We start from the raw sequence: 15284 nt of genomic DNA, 5'->3' as shown, positions 1-15284 counted from the left end.
GACAGCCTCTTGAGATCTTGGAACCAGGGCCTTCTGGGCCAAAATGGCGCGATTAGGACCACGTCCGCCCTCTGATCTATGATCCTCTGTATGACTCTGTGGATGATCTTCGTTGGGGGAAATGCGTACAGTAGTCGGCGCGGCCACTCCTGGCTCAGTGCGTCTACCCCCAACGCCTCCAGTTCCCTGTACCTTGAGAAGAACTTGGGGACCTGCCTGTTCTTCAGAGAGGCAAAGAGATCCACCTCTGGGGTGCCGAACCTTATGCACAACTCCTGAAAGATTTGTTTGTTCAGTGTCCATTCCGAGTGGTCCACTTTGTTCCGACTCAGCCAATCCGCCAAGGTGTTCTGTTGTCCTGCTATATGGCTTGCCCTTATTGATTTCAAGTTCTTTTCTGCCCAGAGGAAGATTTCCTCCGCTTCTTTGCTCAGTTGCCTGGATCTTGTGCCTCCTTGTCGGTTTATGTAAGCCTTTGCCGTCATGTTGTCTGTGTGTATCATGACGTGATTTCCTTGGAGGGCATCCCTGAACTCCAAGAGCCCGTTCTTGATGGCCCTGAGCTCTAGCAGGTTTATGCTGGCTTTCTGTTCTTCCAGGAGCCATTCCCCTTGAGTTATCCTGTCCCTCATGTGTGCTCCCCATCCTAACAGACTGGCATCGGTCGTCACCGTAAGCCGGATTGGCTCCCTGAGCGGGGACCCCTCCCCGAATCTGTTGGGAACCAGCCACCAGCGCAGCTCCCTGTGCAGCGCCTCAGGAATCTCCACCAGTTTGTGCCACTTGTGGGTGATGACCCGCTGGTATGGCTGCAGGAATCTCAGAAGAGGTCGGGTATGGAACCTGGCCCATTGGAGCGTATCCTGGCAGGATACCATCATGCCTTGCAGCTTGGCCAAGAGCATGACCTCCACCACCCTTGTCAGTTGTATGTCCTGTATCAGCTCCCTGATTTTGTGCTGTCTCTCCAGAGACACAAAGGTTTTGTCCAGTACTGTGTCCACAATCACTCCCAGGTGCACAATTCTCTGTGCTGGGGCCAGCATGCTCTTTTGTCTGTTGACAATGAAACCATGGCTCTCCAGGCATTGTATGGTCAGAGACACTGCAGTCTGTGCAGATCGCAGGGAGGGTTCCTTTATCAGGATGTCGTCCAGGTAGGGCGACAGCGCCACCCCCTGGATCCTGAGGAAAGCCACCAGCGCAACCAGGACTTTGGTGAAGACCCTCGGGGCGGACTTCAGGCCGAAGGGGAGGGCTCTGTATTGGTAGTGGCGTCCGTTGTAGGTGAAACGCAGATATTTCCTGTGCGCTGGGCGTATGGGGATGTGTAGATAGGCCTCCGATAGATCTATGGAGGCCAAAAAGTCCCCAGGTTGAATGGCTTCCGTAGTTGATTTCATTGTCTCCATCTTGAATTTCCTGGACCTGATGTGGAGATTTAGCCACTTGAGGTCCAGAATGGCCCTGACCTCCCCGTTCTTCTTCAGTACAGTGAAGAAGATCGAGTACACCCCTAACTTGTTGGAGTGTTTGGGCACTGGCTCTATAGCCCTGATTTGCAACAGGTGCTTGATCGCCTCCATGAGTTGAAGATGTTTCAGCCGGGAGCTGTTCCGAGCCATTGGAATGAAGCGTCTCTTTGGGATTTTTTCGAACTCCAATGAGTAGCCCCTGGAGACCGTCTCCAGTACCCATTTGTCCGAAACAGTCTTTTTCCATTGGGGCAAAAATTCCTGTAGACGCCCCCCTATGTGACGAGGCATGCTGCAATAGTCATGCTTGGTTGGTCTTCTTCTGGGCTTTGGATTGGGAAGCTGGCTTTCTGTAGGCGAATGATCTATTGTCAGCTCTAGTCTTGGACTGCCATCTGCCCTTGAATGGCCTATCTGAAGTTGGCCTAGTTGATCTCTTGAAGTCACGAAAGGAGTGCCGTCCTTTATACTTCATCTCTTTTTTCTTTGACGGTAGAACCCTCTTCTTGTCTGAGTTTTCTACAAGATACTTATCCAGTGCCTCTCCAAAGAGCTTTTCCCCTGAGTATGGGATTGCTGCCACTTTGCTACGTGCTGGCGGGTCCACGTCCCAGTTCCGCAGCCAGGTGTTCCTTCTTGCAGCAACGTTGAAACCCATGGCCCTCGAGGACATTTGAAAAGAGTCCAGGGTGGCGTCTGCTGCAAATGCCGCGGCCAGGGCAATCTTTTTGACCTCATTTTTGACCTCCTTAGGTACCTCTCTGCCTGCTGCTGCCAGGTCTGAGGCCCATGTGAAGGCTGCCCTTGCAAACAGTGATCCCACAGATGATGATCTCAGGGAGGCCGCGGATGCCTCAAAATCTCTACGCAAGGCCTGCTCAATTTTCTTGTCCGATGGGTCCCTTGGCATACCCTCCGCGTCCATGGGGAGGACGGAGGTCGTCGCCAGACTTGAGACAGGGTCGTCCACTGCAGGGAGCTTGATTTTCTTGGCGTCATCTGGTCCCAGAGAATAGAATTTGTGGAAAACAGACTGATAGAGTTTAGGCTTAGCCGGGTTGTCCCATTCCGTTCTCAGAACATCATGGAAGATGGCTGGCAGGGGCACCCCCGTGTGCTTCGGACCCACCTTGGGCAAGGCCCTCTCCAAACCTTGTGGATAGGCAGGTTCCATCTCAGATTTACTCACTGAGGACTGAGAGATTTCCAGTGTTCTCAGTACTTTTGCGAGCAGCTTAGAGTACATTTCCGGTGGAAAAAGCCTGGTCTGTACCTGATCAGCCTCCATCTCCTCTTCCTCTGACAGTTCCCCTTCCTCACTCCCTGAGGACTGCGAGGGTGAGTCTGGATCTTCCTGAGACTCATCAGAGGCACTAGAGTCCACCTCTGTCCATTTATCCAGCTTCCTTTTCTTTGATTTGGACAGAGTGGAGGACTCAGCCTTCTTTTTCCCTTTGGAGGCACTTGGGGTTTTTCTCTTGGGGCCAGGCTGATCCCTAAGCTCTTTGACTGCACTGTCTATTCCCTTCCTGATTTCTTCCTGCAGCCAGGCCAAAATGTTGGCTTTAGCCTCTGGTCCTGTGAGATCGGGTTCACTGCTCCCTGAGCTCTTCCCTTGGTTAGAGTGGGAGTGAGTAGGCCTTTCTGATGCATCCATGCTTTCAGAGGCTTTCTGTTCGGAGGGGCCAGCCTGTGATGTCATTCCCGCCAAAACCGTGGTGCCTAAAGTGGGAGCAAACGTGGGCAGGCATTACCCCAATAGAAGCACAATTTCCCAAACTCACAGTGTTTAATTGGGGTAAATTCACGGGGTATTGCATTAGGAAGAGTTTCCTTAACCACCCCAAAAACGGAGCCACAAAGCCCAGAGAGGAAGGTGTAGTAAGAGGCTGCTTCCCCCTCCCCCTCCTCCTGAGGCGTCTAAGGCCGCTTTTGCTCTCTGCGCTCCCAAACGGGGCCCAGGCTCGTTCTCCCCCCCCCCGCTCCACGGAGAGCGAAGGCCCCTCTGCGGGGTTGTATCACACTCACTGTTTTTGGCGCGCTCTCGGAGGCTTCTGCTGTTTTGGAGCCCTTAAGCTTCCTGCCAGCTCTGCGGCCGCCGAGTTTCCCGCCGCTTTTCCGTGCCTCCTCTGCAGCAACCGGGTCCTAGCTGGCTAGGATCGTCGGTTGTGCGACTCGCCTCCGCAGCTCCCTTGCCTCGCAAAGAACACTCAATCGGGAGTGGGGGGGGCGGGGTGGAGGAACAGGTCCTTCCTTTCCCCAGCGAGTCAGCGCCTGAAGATTTGATTGAAGATCGCCGCTCTCTAAGAGCTCCGAAATTGCGTCCGCTCTGCTGAGCAGGGCCGGAAAAACTGAGTCATCCTGGGAGCCCCTCCCCCGAGGATCGCAAGTTTGTCCGGCCCTGCGCAAGAGACGGAGGAGGAGCTACCCACTAGTGCTGACTGCCCCACTCCGGACCACAGGAGAAGGGCAAGGTTCTGCTGGGTAGTAGTAATCATGCAGTTAGTAGTGAGGCGGAGGGTAGAGAACCAGAGTTCTTTCCATGCCATAGGTGTAGTAATGGTAAGGAGACTCACAGGGGTATGGAACCCATGGGCATCTGTGACTTCTAATTACTAGACAACTCTCAGTGTCTGTTGGAGCTGAGGAACCCGCTTCCTTTTGTGCAGGACGCACTGGGGATGGCGGTAACAGAGAAAAAAACACTTCTAGATCCATGAGATCTGGAATCTTGCCGTCTAAGACAGCAGGAACCAAAGTCGATTGGTGCCTAGCAGTTGGCGAGGGAGTTGTCAGAGCCGCATGTGGGCTGGATGCCACCGAGGCAGATGGAGCCAAAACTGAGGATTGCTTTTTCTTTTGCGGTTTCAGAGTCGGGCACTTTTCAATATGCCTCAGCTTCAGCTTGGCTTTCTCCGACAGTGGCTCAGATAAAGAAGGGCCAGAATCTTTAGAAACTGATTGGTTTGTATTGTCGGCTCTTGGAGCTGAAATTAGAGGTACCTAGGAGGCCCATTCTGGGCGCTCCTAGTAGTGGCCTTTGAAACCTCACAGTCAGATACACCTTGAAGGGCTGACTCAGGTGCGATGCCTGTTCATGTCACGCCTTAGGTGTGAACTGCTTACACATGCCACAGCACACTGTACTGTGTGCCTCTCTTAGGCACATAAGGCATTTCTCATGCCCATCGGATTAAGCCATCTTGGATCCACACTTGAAGCACTTCTTGAAGAGCGCCTTCAAAGTCATTGTCTTCTTCTTGCTTTGTTTTCTTCTTGCTCAGATTCAAGAGGGATCTCGAAGCATGTCCTTCTTCAGCAATGGCTAAAGAATAACTGAGGAAGGGATCCACTTATCCCACCTTTAGTAGCTGCGCCCACTCAAAAAGTGCTCAAAAAGGCCAGGCGAGCATCTCACGCCTTTTAGAGTTTTGATACATCTGCAGCTGGCCTGATAATGCACAGTTCCCACATGGGACTGCACAGAAGACAAGATGATGAAAAAGAAGGATGCTTGTATCTCTAACGTTGCATTCTCAGTTCCATACAGAAACCCAAGCTATCAATGACCCAATCTAGTTGCAAGAAATATGGTTGAAACATCCTGAATTCCTTGATCACACAGAGTACCAACAACCAAATCTAATTCAGGAAAACAAGCTGTAGATAGGAAAATGGAAGCACTGCGATCTGTTCTTAAAGAGTAAGAATAATGGTAACTTTAGCACAATTAATTTCATACACAGAACCATCATCACATAAGAAGCATACTCCATGTGTATATTGCCAAGTCTAACAAAACTCACACAGATACACACCGTGGGAATTTTCCAGTAAACTGGGATTTCCCATCAAATGTGGCTAATGTCCATATAAAACACAAATTTCCTATACAGATTTAGTATGAGTATGTTATATTTCACTCTCTCACTGGAGTGAAATATACTATTTTGCCAAATCTTTGAAGCATTGAATAATGCAACACCTTATGTATTTGCTAACAAACCTTACAGCATTATTCTGGAAAATAAGAAGTGTCACATTAAAATTTAACCTCCTCTCAAGAATATTCACAAGTTTTTTACCAATATAAAAGTCTACTGAAATTACAGCAGAGAATAATAATGAACAGAGTTTAACAAACAGTGGTTTTCTATTCCTTAGAAGCTGTAATGTCTTTTAGAAAGTAGACATTTGATTGAATATTACAATGAAATACAAGGACAGTATTTTTTCTTTTGTCCTTAATTAGATTTGTTTTCAAGTTCCTGTTGTTTATTATTATATTAACTAGTGTACTATTTTAATTGTATTTTAGATCATAATTTTGGACTTCAACTTTTAATTATAAATTGCAATTCTGAATGCTGTCTCAGGAATGTACTCACTGAGAAGTGACATAGAACTATTTTAAATAAATAAAATAATGTTATAGTGGTAATATTTATTTGTACAAATTAGATCAAGATTATTCAGCTTTCATCTATTTTTGGTTTACAGTCATAATGGATAAGTGAAGGAACAGCTTTATCCTAGAAATACTTAGTTATAGGTTAGTCACTTAAAAGTGTGCTCAGGATTGCAGCATTCGGTATCTTTTAAGTAATCAGAATGCTCCATTTACAGATACCACAAGAGCAGTTTTTAAAAAACAATACAAATCTTTTTGTTAAATACAGAAACAGTCAATAGTCAAAAGTAGGGAGGACAGATGTTCATAAGGACTACTGAGTTTATGTCTGCTGTCTCCACACTGCCACACAATCAGCAGAAGGTCTTAATAGATCTCTATGTGTATACAGCTGTTATGTACATGGGCACTGACATCTACTGAACACCTGGAAGCTGAAAACCAAGACAGCAGCCACTGGCCATCATCCACGTTCTACCTTCACAGATATGAAGATCTGAGAATCTATTTTCTGCTTAACTGAATTCATTATTTTCAACAAAAGAATTCTAATAAATACTGTAATTAATCTCACACCAATACATTAAAAATTCTCTCTATAGGTTCCAAAATGTTCATGTAGTCATAATGGAGTGTAGCTTCTCCTTGAATGCAATGATACAACAGTATATTGCCTAGAGAGTGCTGTTACAGAGGTAACCAGGGCAAGAACAGACAGCTAAGGATGCAGCAGCCAAGTGACATCAGAGAAAGAACTGCGGGAAGGCACAAATTTAAACATTTCTTTTGCCTCAGTGAGCGTCATCCCCAGTGTGAGTCAACTGATGAAAGTAAGCAGCCTAGGACTGAGAACACCCATGCTCAAATTCCCACTCAGTCAAGAACCTCCCTGGATGGCCTTGCTCAATCATCTCAGCCTAATCTATCTCATAGTTGTTGTAAAAATAAAAGGGAGGAGGCAAGAACAACATATGATGCCCTGGGATCTCTAGAAGGAAGAATTGAATAAAAATGTGATAGATATTGGGATTATTAGTGATGCACAATGTACAAGATGGAAGCTTTAATATGATTGGTTAAGATATCTCCATCTTGGATGGTGCCATAGATGTACAACATTAATATTGTAGCAGTCATATAGTTTGGCTTACATCAACTTCACTGTGAAGAATTTCCTAAGAAACAGAGGGGCTAAAAAAAAGTTAATTTTATCATTTCCACATTACTGCCAGTAAACTCATTCAGGTATGATTACTACAGCAACAACCAGATTTACAAAAATTTTGAAATATTTTTCAAGTTTATCCTTTTTAGGCCATATCTTAGATGCTTACAAAATACAAAATGACTACCACTACTGAACATTTATTAGGAAGAGATGAGAGAGAACATAAAGAACTATTTATTTTAAGAAGTTTATGGGTTATAAATCATGATAATTTTAAATGATCTCATTTAGGTTGTGATAAGGGGTTTTTATTATAAAAGGTAAAGCATTCCGGAAGAAACTAGAAAAGTTGTGGGAATGAAGAAGTTCAATGGGTCAAGGACTGAATTGGATAAATTTATGTAATACGCACTGTGAATTCTATCATGGTGACTCAGTGGAAGTCAGGGAAAGATGAAGCAATGATTTGCAAATGTGGGAATTTAAGTTAGGAAAGTATTTTTTCTTGAAGAACATTGGATATTGATAATTTCTTTTCCCTTCTCCCTCTGCTCATTTTATTGCGGTATATGTAACAATCCTTTTTGGAATGCACCTATTCTTTGTAATATAATGTGACCTGGATTTCACAAGCTGCTCTATGGGAGACTGGAGAATACAAAGTCTTGTCCTATACTAGGGGGACTAGATTAGAAGGCCCTTTGAATTCTATTTATTCAGCACAAGTGTACAAATGGCCCCATCACAACAGCTATCAACAGGTAATAAAACAGATAAAACAAATACAACTCAGTAACACCTGCATAATGAACAACATGTATGCTGACTCCAGTGCTGGAACAGATTATGTAAAGAGCACAAAAGCCCAAGTGAACTGAAAGCAAATGAAAAGCACATTATGTGGAATTATGAATAGAAAACTCATTACTATTCATTTCCTTTAAATGTATGCTGATATGTGGACAAAGCCAAGGGAAAATAATAATGTGTGCACAAACGACAAAAAAGAAAAATGTTTTCAAAAGTGATAGATTAATCTAATTTACATCTCACAAAATACATCAGATTAGCAAGGTCAATAAATATGAAGTTGAAATAAATGGAAGAGTAAACTGGTAGCTATGCAAGGCTAAGAAGGTCCGGCAGCAGGACAGTGGACAAAAGCTGGGTGTGGTATGGAGGGAGGGAGCTGAGGAAAGCTATCTTTACATAGATTTATGAAAAAGCATAATCTTGCACTGATGATTAAATACATTAATAGGGCTAGGCTTCTGAGATGGAAGCCAAAGCTCATTTTACAAGGGGAAATGATAGTGCTTTTCAAAAGCATTTAGACGTATTATACTTCCTCCACAGATTCCTTAATACTCTACCACAACAGACTGTTCAGCACTGTTTGCCAACATCTGCAATCAATACAAAGTGTTAACCTTATGTAGGGTTGGCCGTTTGCTGGTCTGAAAAGCCCAAATCTGAGTTGTAGCAGAGTATACTGATGCTCTATCTTCTAGGATGAAAGTAGTACAGCTTCTATCCTATGTAGCATATAAGAGGGAAGGACACAGTCAGACAATATATATCTTCACACAGAGAAACTGTTACAGTCTAGAAGTGGATTCAGGCAATGAAAGCACTAGATAAGGGATCATAGAAAGTAAGAAAGTTCTGGTTTACAGAACAAAATGCTAAGGCCATAGTAAAGCCTCTCAGACAGCAGAATTCATATATATCATTTTGCACTCATGCATGCCCAGGGGAGATACCTGCAAGAAATCTATCAGTGCAGTTGCTCTCTTTCCAGGACAATGTAATTCTCACACTGAATAAGGTTCAAAAACTTCACTTGATCATCTTCTCATTAAAGTCCACAGTTAAGGAAAAGGGTAAGGGAGGGGGGAAGAACGTAAGACTTTTAGTACTCAATCAGCTTTACTTGCCTCAGTTCTCAATTAAACTACCTTCTTCAATTCTTATTTACATATAATATCCTGATCCCATTCAAAAGATTCGAACCAATTCTCTATGTACTTTAATATCTGCAGTAATAGTACAGAAGTGTTTCATTTTTAGTAGAGGAACAGTAGCAAATTATACAGCAGCGATTTCATTTCTTACCTGCTTCACTTGCAAACCATGACTCCATATCCTTTCTAAGAGATCACAGAGACTGGCTATCAATGTATTTTCTTCAACGCCTGTAATGTTCACTTCACCATGACCAAGTTCCACAGCTTCACGGCCCATTTTTTCCACTAGCATCCTCTTGGTCTTTTGAAACACAAAAATCAAAATGATAGGGGTGTGTGTTTTTTAAAGAGATATTACATGTTTATAATAGGTTTTTTCCTCTGACATTATATGTTTCTGTATTACCTCACTTCAGTTCAATAGAATCATATTATTTAGATTAATTAACAGCACAAACATGTAGAGCCTGCAGTTTTCCAAAAATCATGTCCATGGGAGTCACTTGAGTTTTATGATCATCCTGAGAGTTTGTAAGGTCTGAAAGGAAGAAATCAGCAAAAATCCCTTCTCATCCATGGGTAGAAGTGCCTTCTGTAAGTGGAAAAGGTAACTAAGATCTACTTTTGGCCAGCAATATTTTTCTGTTATATAACGACCAACATTGCTCATTTGTCAGACTTACACTTGACTAGGCCAAGGTGGGAAAGTTCAGCACCAAAACATAACAAAGAAAACATGGAAACTGGCAACTAAATTTCTGTGGTATGTAACATACATACAGTTTATATATTAGCGTGAGTGTAACTCCACAGCACTTGTTTTGCAATATTATGGATCATTTAGCAGTGCACCAAATGAGGAAAATCAGGAGGTATAAAACTGATTTCAAGCACCATATTACTCGTCTCGTTTCTAAGCCCTTAGAACATTTGACACAATATTTTACAAAAACCTATCTTGCACCATAAGCACTAGCAATCTTTTCAAAAATACAGAAGTTAGGAACTGTGGATGAAAGTTCCCTCAAGTGTCACAAACTGATGAGCTCCAAAATAAGAAAAGATCTCTGGATTTCTGTCACCTGCCCACTGATACACCCTGGATAAGAAAATCACATATTAACACTTATGGAATCACCAGCCATGTCCTTAAGGCAGTAAATACAAGACTTGGAAAATATATTCCATTTATTAGAAAGTAATGTCCTTCTGCTCATCTTTAATTTCAAATTAGCAAATAGTGTTATTGTTTGTAAATTTGTGCAAGTTTGTGTGTTTAACACAATACTGCCTTTCTGAAGAAAGGTAGAGGTACATCTGTGTCTTGTTAGGAAAGTCATTCAGCCAAGGATGCTGTCTGTGGAAATTAAACTAGGGGTGTGCACCAAAACAAATCTGTGTAATCCAGATCTGGGTTTCAAGGGGGAAATCTGGGCTCCCTAAAATCCAGGTCAAATTCTCTGATCTTGGTTAAAGAATCCTGGATTTAACCAGCCATTATTTCCTATGGTGAATAATATCTGGGAGGCTGGGGGTGGGGCATTTTTAAGCTATCTCCATCAAATTTGCAAGGAACCTACTCCTGACTGTCCACTAAGGACCCACAAGTTTCAGGAGGATTAGGCCCCAGAGCCCAACTCTATAGCCTTGAACAAGCTGCCTCCCCCCCACAGCCATTCTCCCATTGTTTCCTACAGAGGAAACACTTCCAAGCCTTTTAAACTCTGTGGCTTCCCCTCCCTTGCAAGCTTATTGTTGTCATACCAGAGATTCCCAGTGCTGGATCACTGAATCCCAGTATCAAACCAGAGAATTCCATAGAGAATACTGAAGAAAGAAGCAAGTCAGGATTCCCAAACTACAGAGTTTAAAAGGTGGCTGCCGTTGACAGCAGCAGTTTCAAGGGGCTCTTTTAGAGCAGAGGAGGAAGGCGGGGTAGAATGGGATGGGAAGCCACTCGGCGTGCTTCTTCCTCCCCTCCCCTGTCAGCCTCAGACCACTCTCTTGCAGCAGCAGATCAGAGCTTGGTCCCATTCCCATGCCAGCAGTCTGTACCCATAAAGGCTGTTCCACACTATGACACAGATATGAAGCTGCTGCTTCAGGGAGTAGGAAATATTCTGACAACCTTGTTCTTGATGCACTGGTAAGAGAATTCCTTAGATGAAAGCTATTCCCAGGAAGGGTATTCATATATGAATCCACCAGATGTAGCATCCAGGCTTTGGAATACCCAGTAACCCGGCTGGAATTTTTGTTGTATTTATGTTGGTGTGCTTATGCTGTTGTTGTATTTTGGTTAATAATGTTCAGTTTTACTCTATTATTATATTTACTTTGATTGTTACTATTAGCTGCCTTGAGGATCTCCACATGGAGCTGGAAAGGCAGGACAGAAATATTGTATTATTAAATAAATTACAAGGACTTACAAAATGGGTAGGAATGGACACTAGCCTCTGTCTCAGCTCCTCCCCACTGTTTCATTGTTCTTCAGCAGTTAAGATTCAATCATTCATAATCTCAGCAGTAACAATTAAGACCTCTCTTTAATCAGAAGTGATCACGTATAAATCTTATTCTAGGCTTACCTAATGCATCTATTCATTTCAGTGCACTCAGTTTTCTTGCTTGCTACAGCAGATAATTATTATAAAAGAACCATAGTGAAAATCTGACACTGCAATGGATGTTCACAGCTGGTCTTATTATAACAGCAAATGTGCTATAGTTCAGACTGCCAGGGTGGATAAAAAAACAATTATTTTTTAAAAAAATTTAAAAATCAGATTTTTTAATTTAAATCAGATTTTTTTAATAAAATGTTTTTGAGGAAAAATCTATCTAAAGATAGTTTTCTATTTAAGATACATTATAGTCCATCATGAAATAAGGATTAGTTTTTAATTATGTAGTATGAAGCTATATATTCATGCAATGTTTAAATTTGTTGTCCTTACCTGGATAGCCCAGGTGAGCCTGAGCTCATCAGATCTCAAAAGCTACGCAGGGTCAGCCCTGGCCAGCAACCAGATGGGAGACCTCCAATGAGGATCAGGGCCACAGCGGCAGGCAATGGCAAACCACCTCTGCCAGTCCCTCACCCCCAAAACCCCACCAGCGGTCACCACAAGTCAGATATGACTTCAGGACACTCTCCACCACCATACCTGACCTCTACACAGGAGGTCTGGTAGTATCAGGAAGAGGCAACAATATTGGGACAGAGTCCCTGAAGTGGCATGGACAAAAAAAGGTGAGTAGAATGCAGTGAGCATAGAAAAATCCAAATTCTGCAAGTATCCTTGTATCAGGAAAGTAAGTGGAACTACAAAGAAAACCTCTGGTCCAAGGAATTTGGAAGGGATCCAGTACCCACTAGGGGGCATAATTATTTAGTACTCGTAATACAAGGAAATCCAAGGTGGAGGAAATTCACAGATGAAATGGACAGGACATACTTGAAATTACTTGCCCATTCATGGTGATTGTGAACAGTTGCACAAAGCACCTCCAACTCTATGTTTTCTTTCTTCCTTCCTTTCTTCCTTCCTTCCTTTCTTTCTCTATCATATGCATTGTTGCAGCAGGGCTTTATTTCCTACAGCCTATACCCACAGAGCTGTGGTCTCTGTACAGGGAGTTAGTGATGCCTTTCCTCCCTGTTTCTTAGATAGTGCAGAGCTGGATGTTATCCATGGGAGTCTGAACTCTCCTGATGTGCAACAGATCTGCAACAGAAGCAGGGAGAAAAGAACGGATGCTCTATGTCAGAACATTGTAATGTACAGGGATTTTTTTCTTTTCTTCTTTTCTTTCCCTTTCTTTTCTTTCTTTCTTTTCTTTCTTTTCTTTTGTGAAATACCATAGATATCCAAATACCCGGAACGAAGAAAAGGCCACGAAGTGAACCCCAATCTAATGTTGAAGTATTCGTGGTTATAGAAATGTCAGAGCAGGAACTTCTGAATGGGCACCCTTGGGTTAGATTCCCAGTTTGGGCCCACCATGACAACAGTCTAAATACAGATCCTGGGGTAAACAGCTTTTGCTTGTTGATGGGTCATCACCAGGATACAGTGATGTAAAACCCAATTTACAGTGGCCCTATACTCAGTTGAGTAAAGAAATGGGTCAGAAGTAATGGTCGCTATGAGACCCAGTAAGTTACTAAACTAATAACATGGATTGGTAACACTTGGTAACATAGAGATGGGTCAGAAATCAAACTTTCCTGATTCTGATAATCAGGAGTAAGATCCTGTCCACAGAGGAACCGAATTCAGGCCCAATGAAGTGTATAGTTCTACCAGGGGTAAGAGTAGCAATGCAGATTACGCTACTAGTAGCCATTCTTTCCAGTAGGGATATACCTAGGAAGCCCTGGATTGGAGGAACAGGACTACCACTGACACTCGGTAAGCACTTGAGGTGCAGAGGCCAAACTGAGGGAAGGAATCGTCTATTGAAAATATTCACCATATATAGAACAAAGATCCTTCCTGAGGTTGAGATGTATAGAGATGTGGAGCATGCCTCCTTAAGGCTGATGAGTGCAAACTCCTTGTAACAAACAAACAGTGGATGTGGTACGTATATGAACCAGTGAACTTAATAAAGTTATTCAGGGGTGTGTGTGTTATGTGCCATCAAGTCGCCTCTGACCTATGACGACCCTATGAATGAAAGACCTCCAAAATGTCCTATCCTTAACAGACTTGCTCAGATCCTACAAACTGGACAACGTGGCTTCTTTTATTGAATCAAGCCATCTTGTTTTAGGTCTTCCTCTTTTTCTATTGCCTTCTACTTTTCCTAGCTTTATTGACTTTTCCAGAGAATCTTGTCTTCTCATAATGTGACCAAAGTATGATAGCCTCTGTTTTGTCATTTTAGCTTCTAGGGAGAATTCAGGCTTGATTTGATCTAGTACCCACTTATTCGTCTTTTTGGCTGTCCATGGTATCCGCAGAACTCTCCTCCAGCACCACATTTCAAATGAATCAATTTTCTTCCTCAAGTTTTCTTCTTCAGGTTCAATTCAGGAGGCTTAAGTAACACCCCTGTCCAGTGAACTATAATTAGTCTCACTGAAGGCAGGAGAACAGGCTTCTGCTCTAGAGGAGTCTACACAAGGGTGGTCACTCAGAAAACATATCAATAGTCTTGTCTCTATAAGCAGGATTGAAGAAGAAAAAGTGACAGAGTCTCAAGAGAAAAAATAACGGGGTGTAATCTTTCTGGACAAACAGAAGAATGCTAGACCCAGCGTTCATTAGTTGTTCCTTGTCTCACTACCCTCTTGGGAAAACTGCAGGAACCTGTCAGTTCCACAGTGAAGGTAGGCAAAGTAAGTGGCATGCAAATGCCCTCATCCCTCCTGAAATGGGATGTAAAGGTGGGGAAAAACCTAGGCAGACTAGAGTCCTCTACCTATACAGCAAAGGGTTGTCAAGGTTTTAATCAGGTGGAGCATTCCAAATGAGTTAGATCTGGTGTGATGCTCCCTGGACTCCAGAGAGAGGGAAGGTGGGGAATTGCTCGTCATGGGTTAGTCAGAGCTGGCAATCAGCGCCTCCTATTCAGATTCAAAATGTGGCCCTCAGAACCGGGTTTGATGATTCGAAGAGGGTTGACTGTTCCAATGTAGCAGATAGCTTTGCTATCAGCGCAGCCCTCAGAACTGGAGTGAGTTTTCAAATTGGCTGACAGCTTCATTGCAGCACAAGACTTTGCTGCTGGATATGGCCCTCGGAACCAGAATTCATGGTTCAGGATAGGCTGGTGGCTCCATCAAGGCAGATAACTTGCTTCCAGATCAGGTCTTCAGAACCAGAGTGGACAGTTTGGATTGGGCTAGTAGATCCATCATGGCAGATAACTTTGCTGCCAGATCTGGCCCTCGGAACTGGATTTCACAATTCGAATGGGCTGGTGACTTAATCATGGCAGATATCTTTGCTGCCAGATCTGAACCTCAGAACCCAAGTTCATGGTTTGAGTGGGTAGACGGCTTCAGTGCGGCAGATATCTTTGCTGCCAGCATATATGAACCGGGAAGAGCCTTCTCCCATAACACCGCTTGAGCCAAGAAGCATGTACCTCTTGCAAAGTCTGCCTCCTGAAACGTTGTGGATTTCACCCAGACGCAGCAGACAATGATCATGTTTCACAGTGAGAGGCATCTTCATTTCATATTGTAAACATTTCCTTAAAAATAAGTTATGATGAGACCACACAAAAGACATCACAGTAAGCGAGGA

General features: G+C 43.5%; 1 protein-coding gene across 4 annotated transcripts in view; it reads right to left on the bottom strand.

Annotated features, from left to right (window-relative positions):
• The window catches only part of DENND5A (DENN domain containing 5A), a 128605-nt gene that overhangs the window by 36190 nt on the left and 77131 nt on the right, over nt 1-15284 (bottom strand). For 2 of the 4 annotated variants that reach the window (XM_054970840.1, XM_054970842.1), the window contains 2 exons: nt 9170-9322; nt 8485-8589 (listed from right to left, as the gene is read on the bottom strand). In XM_054970840.1, the coding sequence (XP_054826815.1) occupies nt 8485-8589; nt 9170-9322 (258 nt within the window). The remainder of the gene's footprint in view (nt 1-8484; nt 8590-9169; nt 9323-15284) is intronic. The other 2 variants (XM_054970841.1, XM_054970843.1) reach the window with 1 other exon arrangement.

The sequence above is a fragment of the Eublepharis macularius genome, chromosome 2 (genome assembly GCF_028583425.1).
Source record: "Eublepharis macularius isolate TG4126 chromosome 2, MPM_Emac_v1.0, whole genome shotgun sequence".
Taxonomy (NCBI): Eukaryota; Metazoa; Chordata; class Lepidosauria; order Squamata; family Eublepharidae; genus Eublepharis; species Eublepharis macularius.
Note: the sequence above shows the minus strand (reverse complement) of the source record. Positions and strands in the feature narration are given on the sequence as shown.